Here is an 18,871-nt window from a genome sequence, read left to right as displayed (position 1 = left end):
CAGTTCTAAGGATACTACTAAAAGTTTATGGTAGGGGTTTCCTCACTGCTCCCATCTACACCATAACCTACAGACTAAGAAGGCTTAAAGAAAACCACTGAATACTACCTCCTTTCCCCTTTTAACTTAAGAATACCTTCTACTTCCCTGTTAGAAACAGCATCAGTTTCTAAAAATGACATCATCAAGACCACTTTGAACCAAATGCGACACAAAGTTGGTAAAATAGTTTTACCAGGCACTGTTCTAAGGGCTTTTCACATATTATTTTGTTTAATCTTCATACTATTCAATAAGGAATCCATTAAGAGGTACAGAAAGGTTAAGCAACTTATGCAAGGCCACACAGCCAGTCACGGCAAAGGCAGGATTCGAACACTGGGAGTCAGACTCCAGAGCTGGTGCTCCACACCACTACTCATTTCCAGCCTGGCGCTGATCCACCTCTCCCACATCAGGTTTCACCAATCCTATCCAAGACTTCCAGGAAGCACTTTCCATAGTCTATCCACAAGCTTGCGCTTAAGTGACCACTCCCATTATACCTTGTGCACGCAATCCCTTTACCTACCAAATTGCATTAAATTATCTGTTTATATGTCTCTGTCCTCGAGTCAAGTACAAAGTCCCTGAAGATAGGAACTGCTTTTTTTTTTTTTGAGTCGGAGTCTCACTCTGTTGCCCAGACTGGAGTGCAGTGGCGCTCCCGGTCACCGCAGCCTCAACCTGCTGGGCTCCAGTGATCCTTCTGCCTCAGCCTTCCAAATAGTTGGAACTACAGGTGTGCGATACCACACCCAGCTAATTTTTGATTTATTGTAGAGATGAGGTCTCGCCAAGTTGCCCAGGCGGGTCTTGAACCCGCGGGCTCAGGCAATCCACTCACCTCAGCCTCCCAAGGTGCAGGATTACAGGCTGAGCCACCGAGTCCGGCAGGAACTGCTTCTTACCTTTGAATCTCTAACACTCAAGCACAGTGTCTAACGTATAGCAGAAACTCAATAAGTATCTGTCAAATCAACATACGAATGTGCAGATTCTGTGCTCCCATCTCATAGAACAATTTACTCTGTTTTAAAAATTCTATCTTTGCTCAGAATGTTCTTTTTTTCTAAGAGACGAGGTCTTGTTCTGTTTCCCAAGCTGTTCTTGTTCTGTTTCCCAAGCTCACTGCAGCCTTGAACACCTGGACTCCAGGGATCCTCTGGCCTCAGCCTCACTAGTATAACTGGGACCACAGGTGCATGCTACCATGCTCAGTTAATTTTTTTAGAGACAGGGTCTCACTATCTTGCCTAGGCTGGTCTCAAACTCCTGGGTTCAAGGATTCCTCCTGCCTCGGCCTCCCGAGTTGCTGGGATTACAGGTGTGAGGTACTGTGTCCAGCTCAGACTGCTTTCTCTACCCAGAAGAGCCTTCTTACTTGTCTGGTAAGCCCCTAGTCATTTTTGAAGATCAGTTCAAGCCGGGCTCGGTGGTTCAGCCTGTAATCCCATGCCTTTGGGAGGCTGAGGTGAGTGGATTGCCTGAGCCCGTGGGTTCGAGACCCGCCTGGGCAGCAAGGCCTCATCTCTACAATAAATCAAAAAATCAGCCGGGCGTGGTAGTGCATGCCTGTAATTCTGGCTACTTGGAAGGCTGAGGCAGGAGGAACGCTGGAGCCCAGCAGGTCGAGGCTGCGGTGGCTGGGAGCAGCCACTGCACTCCAGTCAGGGCGATAGAGTGAGACTCCAACTCAAAAAAAAAAAAAAAGAAAAAAGAAGATCAGTTCAAATGAACAGGAAAAAAAAAATGAGAATAAAAAATCTAAGTTTAAAAAGTTCTTTTTCTTCTTTGACATCTCTACCCTGCCTGGAAGAACTAACCATTTCCTCCTCTGTGCTCCACACTGTTTTCTTAAGCCCCATGATAACACTTTCTGAGCTCGAGCATAATTTACTCCTGTGGTTACTGAGGTTCCTGCCATAGACTCTGCACTGGTGAGTGCAGGGAGAAAGCCTGTACCTTTGTGTCTCCAAAGCCTAGCATCATGCCTAGCACATTACTGACCCTACATAGATTTGGAATGAATGAATGATTGTTGAAATCACATGAAGGTACAAATATTAGTTCTTCTCTTGAGGAACAGCTGACCTATCATAAAACAGCTAGTAGGACTGACTCTAGCAGAGTAGAAGAGCTTTCAATGTCACCTTTTCCTAGGGTACCACAAGTCTTCAAAAGGAACTCATTTTAAGTAGGTTGAAGCTGAATGAAAACGGATCATGTGATGATTAATGAGGATGAAGTCAATACCTAATCTATGATAAGCAAATCTTTAAAACAGATCTCAATTTAATATAACTGTCAAAGCATCTGTCCAAATGTCCTCAGGGAAAGAATGCAATGGTGCTCTGTTGGTTCAGAAACAATGAGAAAAAACAGACCAGTCACTTTACTGCATTGTTACAGAATAGTTTCTTCAGATCTGTGATGAGCTGAGGACTGACATTTTATTCTGACCGACAGGACTTACCTCAGGATTTCTTTGCTCTGTTCCCACAGGTCTTGGGTCTCTTCTTTGGTCATGTGCTTGTCCAGGTTACAAACATTAGGTTTCCGGGAATATAACTTAAGGCACTGCTTCACCCAGTGCCACTGGTAACCTGGGAGGAAGGGGTTTGGGATAAAAATAAATCCTATACAAAAGATGGGTGGAAAAGAAGGAGGGGAAAATTCTCCATCAGTTATTCAGGCCATTTCTTTGTGCTGACACCCTACACTCACCATTCTGTCATTTACTCCCCATATTATTTTGGTCATGCTTCAAGTTAATGAACAGCGAAGTTTTGATGAACATCAGACATCTGCCACTATGCAAATGGGCTGGGCTTTTGGGGTTATTCTCAAGAGAAACAAATATTCCACAAGGTCACCTGCCAATTGTGTTCTCCAAAGCGAACCTGACAACTGAAGTGCCAAAAGCGCCCCCTACTCCTCGTCAGGCCTTGCCATCTAGAGTCCAAGACTTCCTTTCCTCCCTATCCAATTCCTGCAGACACAGGAGGGCTGCCACCCAAACTGCAACCGAAACTTAACTGCAACGCAGCTCTGAAAGTCATCATCTAATGCACAGTGTGCTGGTTATTAATCTATTTTCGCTCGGTTCCAAACCCACCCTTCTGTATTTGGCTTCACAACATGGGGCTGAGACCTTGCCAACAGCACTTTTTTTTTGCCGGATGGCTCCCTGCTAACCTTTGCACAGGGAGCACTAATGGAGACCAGAGGGTGAAAGTTGGTTCTAATGCAGTTTTCCCACATCACTGGAAGGAGCCTCATTATGTCTCTTCCTCAGAAGTCTAAGCACCCGTTTCACGAGGTCCCTCTTCCAAGCTTCTAAACTGAATAATCCCAGGTTCTTCTGTTCCCTCGGTCATGGGGTGGTAGCAGCTTCCTGCAGTTACTACCTCAGTGTTCTCTTTTTAATTTTTCAGTTTGCTAATACCTAAGAATTCTTTATATTAAACTATCTCTACTAAAATAATTGGTGATGTTTAACTCTTGACTGAACCCTGAGTGACACAGCAGAAAGAATGATGGCATACACATCTTCTAGGATGGCACAATGCAAGTAACTACAGTATGTTTGTTGGAAAGATTTCTGTGACCTTGACAGCAACCTAGCCTTATTTTTCTCCTCCATAAAAGGTGAATAATTATATTTAACTGGAATCCTATGCATGGTAAAAATTCATTCATACATCAAACACTCAACAAACAGTACATACCAGGTACTTCTTAAGAATTTGAGATAAAAAGTTGAAAACCTGTGTCTGGAGAAAGATCAGTAAGGCCAGTTAACGCCTTTTTGAAGTCTGGTTATGAAAGAAAACAAAGGCTGAGGAGTAGTCATAAAGAATTAAGAAGAGAGTCTGCAGTTCATAGGAACTGGCAAGACATAAGCACACTTAGAGATCATGAAGAAACAGCCAGCAGAGAAGAACTGTTTGGAAACAGGAGAAAGGACGGGAACAGAGTAAGGCCTTGAGAGCCAGTGAGGTCAAAGCAGGTGTGACCACGAGGACTGAAGGACCAGTTGTAAGCTGACGAATTCCTCTTCCCCTAAGACTGGAGCACAGGAAGGAGATCATCTGCTCCTAGGTGGAGGGACCACTAGAAGCTGAAGGCCTCGTGTTTGATAGGCTCAATTTCCCAATCAGATAAACAGCAGGGCCATCTCAGCAAGGGAGGGGGCATGGTGGGGCAGGGTCCTGAGGACAAGCAGGAATCAATGAAATAATACAAAAGGCAATCATTATATATTAGCATAATGCTCCCTTTGCAAAGGGATATTAAGGACTAAAGCTTAAAGATTTCTGAATTACATGCTGGCAATAATTTGAAGGTATTCAGTTCCTGGCGGTACTCCAAATCTAGTCTAGACCAGAGGTCAGCAAACCTTTTCTGTCAAGGACTAGACAGTAAATACTTTAGGCTTTGAGGGCTATTTGGTTTCTTTAGCACTCAACTCTGCCACTGCAGCTGGAAAGTAGACATAGATAGTAAGTGAATTAATAGGCATGGCTGTGTTCCAATAAAACTGTATTTACAAAATTCGGGGCTCGGCTCCCTTCTGTAGTTTGCCAACTCCTGGTCTACACACAAACAGTGACAGCACATTTTATGGAAACACCCTCAGAGAGAATGACTTTGGAAAGCAGAGAGTGAAGACAATGAGCTGGGGCAAAAACAAGCAACTCTGGCATCACAGGACTGTTCTTTCTCTCTTCTCTTTGGCATGCAATTTGGGCATAGATCAGTAATGAAGCTTAGTAACAGCTATGAACAGTAAATAAGTTTATTCCTATGTCATTAATTACAGTAGCTGCTAAAAATTACAGTATGCCTACCAGTGTCAACCCCTGTGCTAGTGACCTTATGCTATCTCATTAATCTTAGTCATTCCATGAGGGAAGCCACTATCCCAATTTTGCAGGTAAGAGAACAGGCGTTCAGAGAGGTAACATGATTCATGGATTCAGCCCTCTCCTGGTCCACTGTGTGGCCAACAGCATATGAGGGAGGGTCTAAGAAACCCAGAATTCGTTTTTTTGGAGGGCAGGTCCTTTCTAGCACAGGCTTCTCCCACTAGGTAAGTGTTCTAGGAATCCAACGGCATCAGCGTACCAGTAAGCACTGTTGTGAGAGGCTGCATTCAGCTTCAGTGAATTTTTTTTTGAAGACTCAACACATTTGTCCATTTCACGATGGGTGATTTATGAGCATACATTCAGTGTTCACCAATTTTTGGCTAAAAATGGCATAAACCCCATGCCCCACTCTCCCTATTCACCCAGTCTCACCCCTTGTGACTTTCTTATTTCCCTGAAACAAGAAAAAAGTCCTCAAAGGAAACGTTTTGCCGATGTAGAAGAGGTGAAACAAAAAAACCCAGCAGAAGCACTAAAAGGCATCAAAAGTGACAAATTCAAAAGTGGTTTTGAGAAGGGGAAAAAGCATCTCAATAGGTGTATTGCATCAAAAAGAGAGTACTTTGAAGGTAACTGAAGTTTAAATGTGGGAATGCACAATTTTTAATAAACAAATTCTGGGGTTTTTTTTGGGTTCCCCCTTTACATTTGGGACACAACAATAAAGCAGAATTTGTGGCCATGAAACAAGCAAAACCAGTAAGCCCTCACAGGCAACAAACTCATGCTCTGTGGCTTATAAAGACTAGGCTCTGACCACGACTAGTATCAGAATTTCAAAGAGATTGTAAACTACATGTGGTTCAGCAGAAAGGAGCTTGTGTTGATATGGCAGAAACTTATAGAAAATAATCTGAAGACTCTTCCACTGCACTAAATCTTACTAAAAGTACTTATAAGTTTTTATTTAGATCCTTGCAGATATCAAAAACATCTAGACAGCTTAGAAATGTTCACTAAGGGCCGGATGTAGTGGCTCAAGCCTGTAATCCCAGCACTTTGGGAGGCCGAGGTGAGAGGACTGCCTGAACCCACAGGTTCATGACCAGCCTGGGCAACCTGGCAAGACCTCATCTCTACAATAAATTTAAAAAATCAGCTGGGTGTGGTAGTGCACACCTGTAGTTCTGGCTACTTGAAAGGCTGAGGCAGAAGGATCGCCTGAGTCTAGCAGGTCGACGCTGGGGTGGCATGAGTGTGCCACTGCACTCCAGCCTGGACAACAGAGTGAGACTTCAACTCAGGAAAAAAAAAGAAATGTTCACTGAGGATAGGCTAGTCAGTGCAGTTAATCAATCCTATTTCACCACTTAATGTTGTCAAAAGCATTTACTCTAAATTAAGCCTAATGCCAAAGTCTGGCACCAATGAAACCTCATACAGCCAAAGATTTTTTACCCACCAAGAAAAAGAGAGAGGCTGGTGGATTTCATCATCTAGGCAGTCTGTACAGTAATGCAGCAAGAAAAGAAAGAAAGCTGGGCGCAGTGGCTCACGCCTATAATCCCAGCACTTTGGGAGGCCGAGGAGAGAGGATTGCCTGAGTCCATGGGTTTGAGGCTAGCCTGGGCAACTTGGCAAGACCTCATCTCTACAATAAATCAAAAAAAAAAAAAAAATGAGCCAGGCGTGGTAGTGTGCACCTATAATTCCAGCTACTTGGAAGGCTGAGGCAGAAGGATCGCCGGAGCCCAGCAGGTCGAGGATGCGGTGGCCGGGAGTGGCCAGTGCACTCCAGTCTGGGCGACAGAGTGAGACTCCAACTCAAAAAAAAAACCAAAAATTAGCTGGGCATGATGGCACATGCCTGTAGTTCCAGTTACTTGGAAGGTTGAAATGGAAGGATCACCAGAGTCCAGCAGGTCGAGGCTGCAGTGGCCGTGAGTGTGCCAGTGCACTCCAGTCTGGGAGACAGATGAGACTGCAACTTACAAAAAAAGAAAAGAAAGGGGAGAAGACTGACTGTAAAAGGCTGAGTAACAAAGATGTTCAAAAGATCACTCACAGAGATTCACCTTAAGGCTCATTTAGCTTGAATGCTATCTCTATGTTTCCTCTAATGTATCTCTAAAAAGTAGGAACCCTAGTTGCATTTCATTTATCAGTAAAATTCTCCAAATAATTTGGGAGAGTAGTCGGAATGTCAGTATTTTGAGGGACAAAAAGATAGGAAAAAACTCCCATTACCTACCATCTGCTGTCACCATTATTTCACACACACAAAAAAGAAATATTATAATACTCCCAAACATATCAGATTAAAGCAGGAATACTTCTGATATAGTGCAAGCTTGAAAAGTGATAGGTACTTTAGTATCTCTTTGGGCTGTCCATTTCAAACAACTGTTATGTTGCCTTCTTTTTACTGAGTTAAAAAAATCTGCCTCTCTTTAATTTTCATTCATTAGTCTTGGGTTCTGACACCTAGAGCAATCCCAAATCAGTTTTTAATTCTACAGCTTTACAGCTAATATTTATTGAGTATTTACTTGATAAAAACCTACAGCTTCTGAACGCTATGTGCTTGATAATTGCACTGACATAAGCACTTAACATATATATTCACACTTAACTCTCATAAAAACCTCATAAGGTCGGCCCTATTTTTATACGCATTTTACATATAAAGAAACTGAGGCCAAGAGTGATTAGGACTGTTCAAATATTTGATGCTATCATGTTTCCCTGAAAGTCTTCTGTTTCCTAGACTATGTTTCTGGTTTCCAGACCCATCAACTTCTTATTCGTTCTTGTAAGGACAGGTTGTGGTACACTCAGGCTCCTTCAGAATAAGTAGGATCCAGAAGTAAACAAAATCCTTTGATCAACTCAGAGTAAGATGAAACTGCTCTCTCCTACACTTTGAAATTATACTTCTGTTAAACACAGCTTCTAATGGCAGGGAAGACAGAAGAAATTCTCTACCCAAATAATTATTAACCCAAATAATGTGGCTTAATTAAGCAGGAGATCCTAGAAAACCTCAGAAAGCAAGTACACCAGTTTAGACAGTACAACATCAAAGCGGGGTTCCTAATTCTGTAGTCTGAACTTCTGTTAAGGGAAGACACTTAAAGCAACAGAAAATCATGGCTTTGAAAACAGGTTCTAGAGCCGAACATTAGAGAGCCGCCTCCAAGAACAAGATAGCTGGTGATACATGCTCTACCTTTACCTGAACCCCCAGGAGTGATGCCTCCTTATGCAAAATGCCACCATTCAACTGTTTCCTTTGTCACTTCACAGGGAACTGAAATACATGAGGCCTTTTATAGGAGTAGTACAGTTGTTACATCTTCCTCTATTATTAAGAGATATTTCAGTGGTCACAATGTACTATGAGCTGTAATATAAATAGTACTGGCAATCAGCACAACAAAATCTGACATTCATTTTTAAAGATTTCTCTAAGCCAGGTGCAGTGATGCACATTTGTAATCCTAGCGCTTTGGGAGGTGGAGGTGAGAGGATTGCCTGAGCCCAGGGGTTCGAGACCAGCCTGGGCAACTTGGTATTACCTCATCTTTACAAAAAAATCAAAATATTAGCTGGGTGTGGTGGTGCATGCCTGTAGTTCCAGCTACTTGAAAAGCTGAGGCAGAAGGATCACCTGAGCCCAGCAGGTCAAGGCTATGGTGGTGTGAGCATGACACTGCACTCCAGCCTGGGTGACAGGGTGAGACTCCAACTCAAAAAAAAATAGATCAGCTTTAATAGCAAGAAGTTTTAAGTTATGCCATTTGAGAATGTGACTAGAGTGACATTATGAATTATTCATAACGATAACTATTATAAGACAATTATAATGTTAATTATACATTTTCATTTTAAGTAGTTCTTCTGCCAAAGTAGGTGTTCTGATTGTGGCAGGGAGCCTAGAGTCAATGTCTTTATATTTCTCTTTGTCATGCCATTTTCTGATATGAAAGGCAGGTACCGCTGACACCTGTTTTATCCTTTGGGAATGGATAACTTGGACAAGGCACCACTTAGAATGGGTGTGGAAGTGAAAGACTTGTTGGTTTAGTTTTTTCTTTTGTTGATTTACTTGCTCACAGCTCCTGCTCTGGAATTACACAGTGGCTTCGCCCTCTTGAAGGTCAGCTGCACTCACCAGGATAACCTTCAAGTCCATAGGCTCGCCACTTGCTGACGGGCTGAAGTCCTGCTCTATGTGCATCATGTTCACTGACTGAGGACACACTCAGTGGAGATCTGACCACCTGGCAGGAAGGAAACAGAAATCAGAGGGCTGAAGCTATTTTGCAGGTCAACCCTGGGAACCTCAAACCTTCAAAGACACTTCTGGTATACGGCAAAGCTGGGAGTGTTTAGTCTGGAATACTAATCTTAGCTCCACTGCTAGCCTGATCTAGGTGTTTTAGAGCCTCAGTTTCTCACTTATATACTCTACAAACAAAACACAAGAAATAAGTGATTGCAAAAAAATTTAAGCAGGGTGATTTTGGCTTTCACAACTACCATTTCCTATGACCTTTGCAACCTGTTATAGAACTGAATCATGAAAGGCATTTGGTGTATTGAAATATTCATTTTCGGGCCGGGCTCGGTGGCTCAGCCTATAATCCCAGCACTTTGGGAGGCCGAGGTGAGTGGATTTCCTGAGCCTGCGGGTTCGAGACCCCCCTGGGCAACTTGATAAGACCTCATCTCTACAATAAATCAAAAATTAGCTGGGCGTGGTAGCGCATGCCTGTAGTTCCAGTTACTTGGAAGGCTGAGGCGAAAGGATCGCCGGAGCCCAGCGGGTCGAGGCTGTGGTGGCCGGGAGCAGCCATTGCACTCTAGTCTGGGTGACAGAGTGAGACTCCAACACACAAAAAAAAAAAAAAAAAATTCATTTTCATTATTATTTTGATTAGGGCTAACAGTAATGCTTTTGAGACACTTATATACAACTGATGTTGAAACAGACCTATAAGGAACACCAGGCTGGAGAGGGCGAGAGAATGGAAAGAATGCTCTAAGAGGAAAAAATGTTTCAGGAAAACAGTTTGCTGAAAGTTCAATAATTGCTCTCTTTTTGATGAAATGTCAAACTGAGGTTAGAACTTTTGCTTTTGTTAATTACTTAGAAATGAATTTAGTATTGCAGGGACTGATGGAAGTTTTCTTTGTACATAAGAGTATTTTACGGATTGCTCATTATATTGGTTAACAGATCCAATATGCAGTCACTAAAGTAAGGACATTGAGGAAAAAAACCATTGCAGGGCACAGTGGCTTACACCAGTAATCCCAGCTCTTTGGGAAGCTGAATCAGGATAGCTTAAGGTCAGGAGTTTGAGACCAGCCTGGGCAACATAGTGAGAACTCATCTCTACAAACAAACAAACAAAAAGAAGAAATCCCTTTATTCTTCCATGAATAATTAACCTAGGATCTGGTTTGCCTTAGAATGTGTCACGTGTTTTCTTCCAAAGAGAAATAATTATTTTGTATCCTATCAGCTTCTCTAAGTGTGTAGTTTTCAAACAAAATACCAATAAATGGCTGATGTACAACCAGTCTCTATAATAAAATGTCTATCTAGAACTCTCTAAGAGCCCTGATCAGCTGAGTTTTCCAGATACTTAGGGGCTAACAAAACAATCTCTCATTGTTTCTTATCTAGACCATCCTTAATCCTGCACTAAAATTCAAAAACACCCTTAGAGGTGAAGTATGTTTGTGGACCTATTCTATCACATGCTAAACTGAACCAAACTACTGAGATTTTTAAAAAGTGCATCTGTTTCTTCCCTTGCCAGACTGTTACCTACCACTTTCCTCACTGTTCCCATCAGCTGTCTTGTAATAGCAACTTTTTCTCTTATTTGCTGCTTTTTTATTTACTTAAATTAAAAAATTTTTTTTCCAGGCAGGGCTCAGTGGCTCAGCCTATAATCCCAGCACTCTGGGAGGTCAAGGCGAGTGGATTGCCTAAGTCTGCAGGTTTGAGATGAGCCAGGGCAACCTGGTGAGACCTCGTCTCTTCAATTAAAAAAAAAAATTAGCCTGGCAGGGTAGCGTACGCCTGTAGTTCTGGCTGCTTGGAAGGCTGAGATGGAAGGATCGCCAGAGCCCAGCTGGGGTGGCCGTGAGTGTGCCACTGCATTCCACCTTTGGTGACGGAGTGAGACTCCAACTCAAAAATCAAAAACAAATTTTTTTTTTTCAATAGAGATGAGGTCTCGCTACTTCGCCCAGGCTGGTCTTGAACTCCTGGCTCAAGAGATTTTTCCACCTCAGCCTCCCAAAGAGCTGGGATTATAGGCATAAACCACCACAACCAGCCTTGTCACTTTTATTTTGCTGAGCTGCACAACCAAACACACAAATTTTCACGTACACAACACATACTGTATTTATTCAGTGCTGTTTTAGGTACCGTGCTAGACACACAATGTCCCATTTTCAGGTGGTACATTCTAAAAGCACATGTGTATGATGACAAAATATAGGTAAAAAGATCCTTAGTAATGTAAACTGAAAAAAAGGGCAAAAGGAGCTGATGAGGGTCTGAAGGGCTCTCTCTAGACAAATATATTACTCTTGGGGTGTGAACTTTCTGTATGTCTTTTGACAACTCTCAGACCACTTTTATTTTTCCTTTAAATATAACTAAGACCTAACTCAGACCATTTTGCTAACAAATGAAGTTACCGAGAGACTGAGTTCTAGACAAGGATGGAGTTACTATGGCGTCCCGATTTTATTGAGCACCATTAGGAAGCTTGGAGAGAATGCCTCATCTAGACATCTGTGGGCAACACAGGGGTAAATGGAGGGATTGCATATCATCAATGTTAAGGCGACTATAAAGAAAATACATTTAGCTCTACGGTTGTGGTTTCCCGTGTGCCCCTCCTCCCAGTTATGGTCCTTAACTTCCATAGCGGAAAGCTGAAATAAGGGTCGGTGCTTGGATTCTATAGACACTCGTTTGTCATTTATTTTCCACTCGGAGATTTTCTTAGAATCCTTCCATGACCTCCTAAGAGGCCCAGAAAAGAAGGCAGGGACTTGTTTTATGTACAGAGACTTGACACACAACGTCGGATCCCTCCCAGTTCTGGGACTCTTGTCGATGGTTTCTGCAAGCTGCGGAGCGCTACCCCAACGTCTACGAAGACTTTCTGCCGGTTTTGCACAAACCACACAAGAAATGTCAGTGGGCGGTTAAAGGGAGGACTAAACACCAGTTCCCGGGCTTTGGTGACAGAGGGCGCAACCGGGAACGAATGAGCGAAGAAACCGGCAGCTCAACGCTTTATTACCCAGGTGTGGCGGTCAGTGGGCACTTCGAGTCTGGCCCAAGGAGGGCAGGGTTCGTTTCGTGACAACTGGTCTCCCTCCGTACCTTGTGGGCACCAGGACCCGAGCCCCGAGCCGCGTGGGCCGCCGAGAAGTCGATGACCCCGCCCAGGTCCGCGGTCCCGGGCCGGCTCTGACGGTAGAAGCGGAAAAGCTTCCGGAAGGCGTCTTCCCCAGGCTCTGTCGCCAGCGTCGCCACCGAGCCCACGGCCGCCGCCATCTTCCCCATCTCGCTGCCGGGCCCTTTTGACCCGGAAGCAGATTCCATGCCCCGGATGCGGAAGGTTTTTCCGAGGTCGCGACCTCAGGTCCCGGAGGCCCCGTAGTTTAAAGATGGCGGCCTTGGCGGCCAGAGGAACCGTGGCGATGCGAGCAAATATTAATCGGCACGTTGCTTTTGTTAGAAAAATCCCTTGGACCGCGGCGTCGAGTGAGTGATGGAGACGTGGGAGCGGACGTTTGAGGTCCAAGTGGTGCTCAAGACCTCTGCTTTTGTAGGTGCTTAGGTCAGCGTGGTGGCTGGATTAGGAAGCTCAGTTTGCTCTTAAGCAAGCCAGTGGACAGAAAGAAATGTGCTCAGGGATGCTCCCTGAGGTTTGGGGGCAATGACTCACGGTCTCCTGCCTTTCAGAGTGACTTGGTGGGAAGGTTTCTTACTTGGTCGTTTTAAGATTTATTACTTAGAAGTGATTATTTTGACTAGTGCGGAGGAGGGATTCAAGATGGCAAGACTAGGCGTGGAGGCGAGCCGAAAGGCAGTTTGAGTAACGTAGTTAAAAGGCGAGGACCCGAATGAACTTGGGCAGTGGTAGGAGGGACGGGGAGTCAGATCCTTAGGTTATCAAAACGATATCGACGACGATTCCTGATGGCTTGACGGGGGAAGGTGTGCGAAGTAAGGGCCGGGGAGGAATAATTTCTGGGTTTTTAGCGTCGGTGAATTGCGCGTTTAGAACTGACGAGGAGCAGGCCGAAACGAGATGAGTGAAGTTTGTGAATGTGCTGAGTTTGAGGAGCTGGCGAGCTCTTCGTCAGAAAACTGGACAGAGAGGTTGTATATCAGTGTAATTGAGAAGAACCAGACTGCGTGGTTTAGAATTCCAAGTCGGCTGTTGAATAGGTCTGTCACCTGAATAACGGACGTTAATCTGGGAAAAGTGCTCACATCTGTGCCTCAGTTTACTCATTGACAAAATGGAGGCAATAGAAGTTAACTCAGGATCGTTGAGAGAATCAAATAAGTTTATGTAAACTTCTTAGACTTGTGTTAGGTACAGTGTAAGTACCCCCAAGATGATATTTACATTATAGCTAAATTTGAAGCTCATTGGAGAGACCTGGTCGGAGTAATTCTGAAATCTCTCACTCACTTTAATTTTGTCAGCTGCAGTTTTGAGATAAAGCTTTTATAATTGCTTACCAAAATTTAGAAATTAATGTCACTTTTTTATAGATAGTCATGTATCAGGTCAGCTCCGTCAAACAAAAGAATGAAATGAGATTTACTCTCCTCTTGGTTTTTGTGTCTCAGATAGTAGTAGTAGGATGGGAAGTAGATGGTTTGTGCCCCACTTTCCTTTTTTTTTTTTTTGAGTTGGAGTCTCACTCTGTCGCCCAGACTGGAGTGCAGCGGCTGCTCCCGGCCACTGCAGCCTCAACCTGCTGGGCTCCAGCGATCCTTCCGCCTCAGCCTTCCAAGTAGCTGGAACTACAGGCGCGCGCTACCACGCCCGGCTCATTTTTTGATTTATTGTAGAGATGAGGTCTCGCCAAGTTGCCCGGGCGGGTCTCGAACCCGCGGGCTCAAGCAATCCACTCACCTCAGCCTCCCAAAGGCGAGGGATTACAGGCTGAGCCCAGCTTGTGCCCCACCTTTTTAATATGTGGTTGACCAAGACCAAGCACAGCCACAACCCTCCTTTAGGCCCTGCGGAACTTTATTGGAAGGTCCAGGGTTTTCACTAGCATCTTGCAGATGGAAGCTGGTTTAAAACCTTTAAAGAGAGTCAGCCTAATGTACAACTTTGAAAATGTTCTCTCAGTTCATTTATTCATTCAGTAAATATTTATGTAGTATCTGTTATATGGTAGGCTTGTTTTTGGTGCTTGCAGCTGTTTCTCCTTAACAATTCTAGGTGATTTAGGAAAAGGGCTACCTTCCAGAGCTGTTTTTTTGAGTAGGGGGAGTGAATGTTTTCTAATAGTCTTAATACCTGGTTTAAAACGTGTATGTTTTGACTGGGCAGAGTGGCTCACACCTGTAATCCCAGCTACTTGGGAGGCTGAGGCGGAAGGATCGCCTGGGCCCCGGAGGTCGAGGCTGCAGTGAGCCGTGATTGTGCCACTGCACTCCAACCTGGGCAACTGAGTGAGACCCCCAACTCAAAAAAAAAAAAAAAAAAGTAAATCAGTGATGTACAAGCACTGTAGTCAGAAGAGAGAGGGGGGTCATATTGTTTTTCATCTTTAAGATTACATACCATAAATCTTTGAGGTCTCACAGGGCTAGTACATTGTGTTATATTGCAGTAGGAGCCCAATAAAGTAATACTCAGTGGGTGTATTTGTTTTGGGTCTCAAAGGATAGTTACAACTTAGGCAGGAGGAAATAGAGTTACTGACATATCCAGGTGAGTGAACAACCTATGCAATGATGGAAATCCACAGGACAGGTACAGAGAATTCAGTTTGCTGTACTAGAGAGTAAATAAGGGTCAGCAGTGGCCAAGTAAGCAGGAAGGGTAGGTAAGTCACCTCAACAAATGTTTAAGCACCAACTGTTTAACCTAGTGTAAAGTTTAAATTATGAAAGTCAGTAAGTTAGAATTTTACTTTGACGTCTTTCATAGCCAGCAACACACTGGATTATAACTGTTAATCCACATACCTAGCATAATATCTAGTATAATGAAAACACTCAATATCTGCTGAGGATAGTGACTGCAGCCAGCTCAGGATTTATCTTTCCAGTCTCCATCCCAGACCAAACCTGGTACAGTACGGCTTTATCATCAGTACCACAGCTGTTTTCTAAATCTTAAGGCTTTAAGGACATGCGAAGTCGTTCTATTCCAAAGGCAGTTGGGTGGCTCTGGGACTTCTTTTGGTTTCTGTCCACACTTTAAGAGAATAATAAACATCTTAACTATTTTTAATGTTTTCTCCCCTCATGCAGGTGAGCTGAGAGAACACTTTGCACAGTTTGGCCATATACGAAAGTGTATTGTACCTTTTGTGAGTATTATCTTAAGGAAAAAGTATTAATGTTATCCTTTAATTCTGGTTTCTTATCAGAGCACATCAATTTACTCATATATTAATATCTAATGGAATGAAGCTGTTTAAAGTCTTTATTGATAAAATAATTATAGCCTTTATTAAAAAATCACACTGATTTAAAAAGTTTATCATAGGTAATCATGGTAGCTTTTTGTTGTTGTGTAACGAATTACCACAAACTTGACATCTCAAAACAACACACATATTATCTTACAACTGGGCACAGTGTAACTGGGCCCTCTGTCTCACATAGCTGAAATCCAGGTGTTAGCTGGGGTAGCAGTCTCATCAGAGGCTCACCTAGGGAATGACTGACTTCCAGGTTCCCTCAGCCTGTTGACAGAATTCAAGTTTCACCTGTTTTCTTGATGACTTTTGTCTTTGACCTAGGGGCTGCTCTCAGCTCCTAGGGATTTCCTGCATTCCTTGTTACCTGTAGGCTGTCTTACTACATGGCAGCTTCTTCAAAGCCAGTAAGGGGTTCTCAATTTGCTAAGATGGAGCTCTATGTAGAACATAATCACAGGAGTGACACCCCATCAAGGGAGCAACATCCTATCACCTTTGCCATATTATTTTGGTTAAAAGCAAGTCACAGGTTCTGCCAATTATAAAGGGTGTGAAATGAGAATGCATGGAGATTATGGGATCCATCTTAGAATTCTGCTATGTTTTTTTTTGAGTCGGAGTCTCACTCTGTGCCCAGGCTAAAGTGGCATGCTCATGGCCATCGCAGCCTCAACCTGCTGGGCTCAGGTGATCTGTCCACCTCAGCTTTTCAAGTAGCTGGAACTATAGGCACATGCTACCATACCCTGTTTGGTTTTTGATTTGTTGTAGAGACAAGATCTCACCAAGTTGCCGAGGCTGGTCTTGAACTCCTGAGCTCAGGCCATCCTCTTGCCTCAGCCTCCCAAAATGCTAGGATTACAGGCTTGAGCCACCATGTCCGGCCAACTACTACAGTATTCTAATAAGGACTTGAGACAGAAGAAATGTTATCATGAAACTGATTGGCAGAAAATATCTTTTATTTTCATTGAGTACCATTTTATTTTTTTAGTATTTCTAACTAATAAAACAGCATTTTGATATGAATTATATTTCCTTTGCCTTCTCATGAGGATCTACTTTATCCTGGACAGTATTTTCTGTGGGCTTTCTAGGGTGTGATGCAAGTACACAGGGTTAATGTACACTTCCCTAAAACCACCCTTTTTTTCCTTGCGGCACTCAAAAGGCTGTGGTAAAATGTCAGCCAAAAACAACTCTTGGTTTAATGTTACTTGATTTCCCAAGATCTAACAAATTAGCCATATCTAGTGCTGGTGATGGTATAGAGAAACTGGCACTCAAACTGCTGAGGTTAATTGGCACCTTCAATTCTGATGTGTAGTTTGGCAAAATCTCAGAAGAATTTCCATTTGCTTTATTTTTTTTGAGTCGGGGTCTCTGTCACCCAGGCTGGAATGCAGTAGCACGGTCATGGCCATTGCAGCTTTGACCTACTGGGCTTAGGTGATCCTTCCACCTCAGCCTTCCAAGTAGCTGGAACTACTGACTAGTGTGTGCACCAGCATGCCTGGCTAATTTTTTGAATTATTATAGAGAGTGAGATCTCGCCAAGTTGCCCAGGCTGATCTTGAACCCCTCGGCTCAAGCCTTCCAAAGTGCTGGGATTGCAGGTGTTAGCCACCACGCCTGGCCTACATTTGCTTTGATCTAGCAATTTTCTCTGTAGGAATTTTGTTTTTTTGGTTTTTTTTTTTTTGAGTTGGAGTCTCACTGTCACCCAGACTGGAGTGCGGTGGCTGCTCCTGGCACCGCAGCCTCGATCTGTGGTCCCGCCATCCTTCCACCTCAGCCTTCCAAGTAGCTGGAACTACAGGTGTGCGCTACCACGCCCGGCTAGTTTTTTTTTGATTTATTGTAGAGATGAGGTCTCGCCAAGTTGCCCAGGCGGGTCTCAAGCCTGCGGGCTCAGGCAATTCACTCACCTTGGCCTCCCAAAGCGCGGGATTACAGGCTGAACCACCGAGCCCGGCCTTGTAGAAATTTATTTATAGAAATGTGTGGTCTGGAGTAATCAAAGCAGCATTGTTTAATGTCAATTAAGCAGAACAAACCTAATTGTTCATGAGTGAGATTGATTAAATAGATACTACGTTGTTAATGCAATGGAATTTTATAGTTGATTAAAAGAACGAGGCACATGTATTGTGAACATAAAAAGTTTTCTATAGTTTTGAAAACTATGCTTTTTTTCAAGAAGCTTTAAGAAAACTTTCTTTTAGAGAAATAGTTTTCTTAGTTGCCACCAAAAGTATAAATAATTTAGGGCCTGAAAGAAAAGGCTTTGATTGTTAAAAACTAAATAAAATACAACAGGAAAAAAATTTAACTTTTAGTGCTCAAGTTGGAAATCCTGGTTTCTATCTTAGATACATATTATATTCTCTAAATTAATACCTTTCGCTTATTGTAGAAATGGTCATATGGAAATAAAGGAGCACTTTGGAAATTGCCAGATCTACAACCGAAAATTCCTGCATTCTAAATTAATCCTTAGAAAGTTACCTTTGATATATGGGAACAATTTCTAAGATTTTTTTTTTTTTTGGCAAAGCACAACATAACTTTGTAGTGAGACTGATGAGGACCAGGTGGTCCACACTGAGTAGACACCTTAGTATCCATCCTTTATTGGAGGGCTGGAGGGGCAAGGGACATCCAAGCTTGACAGCATCTCTTTTCCACATGTGAGGTAGAGGGTGACTGGTAAGCAGTCTGCCTTTTGCACGAGGAAAAGTAGCAAAATTCTGTAAAATCAACCAGTAATCTTGAACCAGGTTAAGTACAGGTACTATTTATCTTTCCATTTTATTTTGAATATGTGTAGCACAGTTCAGGGTTAGGTATACAAGTGTTCATTATGCAGGTACCCTTGTTGATGAGATGTGCTGCCTCCTCATCCTTTACTACTTTTCATAGGAATGTGATAATGGTGGTGGTGGTGGTGAGGGTGAGGGTGCTTGGTCTTAGAAATGACCAGAGATGCAACTACGTTTTTGAGGCTTCATTTTCTAGTTTCTAGAAATGAAGTCAGAAACAAGAAGAGTAGTGATCAAAATTTCTCTGATATTACTATCAGTATGATTTGCATCTAGAATGAGAAAGTTCATTACCCATAACTTCTCAAATGGCACCAGGAAAGCAGAGAGTAAGTTTAACACATGGTAACTTGCTGGGCTCGGTGGCTCAGCCTGTAATCCCATGCCTTTGGGAGGCTGAGGTGAGTGGAT

At 43.2% G+C, this 18,871-nt stretch overlaps 2 protein-coding genes across 2 annotated transcripts in view; one reads left to right on the top strand and one right to left on the bottom strand.

Annotated features, from left to right (window-relative positions):
* ALKBH1 (alkB homolog 1, histone H2A dioxygenase) overlaps positions 1-12,611 on the bottom strand; it is a 29,290-nt gene extending 16,679 nt beyond the window's left edge. Inside the window, exons 1-3 of the mRNA XM_021711823.1 lie at positions 12,337-12,611; positions 9,088-9,196; positions 2,515-2,678 (exon numbers count right to left, since the gene is read on the bottom strand). Coding sequence (XP_021567498.1) covers positions 2,515-2,678; positions 9,088-9,196; positions 12,337-12,558 — 495 coding nt within the window. The 5' untranslated portion in view covers positions 12,559-12,611. The remainder of the gene's footprint in view (positions 1-2,514; positions 2,679-9,087; positions 9,197-12,336) is intronic.
* Positions 12,607-15,524, top strand: LOC103259395 (SRA stem-loop-interacting RNA-binding protein, mitochondrial-like; the record flags this gene model as incomplete). Its single annotated transcript, XM_008057060.1, has 2 exons — positions 12,607-12,720; positions 15,466-15,524. Coding segments are annotated over exons 1-2 (156 nt in total), but the record flags the coding sequence as incomplete, so codon positions are not given.
* Positions 15,525-18,871: the final 3,347 nt, after the last annotated feature.

Source organism: Carlito syrichta, unplaced genomic scaffold (genome assembly GCF_000164805.1).
Source record: "Carlito syrichta isolate Samal-C Ts95f unplaced genomic scaffold, Tarsius_syrichta-2.0.1 Scaffold302712, whole genome shotgun sequence".
NCBI classification, from domain to species: Eukaryota; Metazoa; Chordata; class Mammalia; order Primates; family Tarsiidae; genus Carlito; species Carlito syrichta.
The sequence above is the reverse complement of the archived record's forward strand: the minus strand, read 5'-3'. Positions and strand labels throughout refer to the sequence as shown.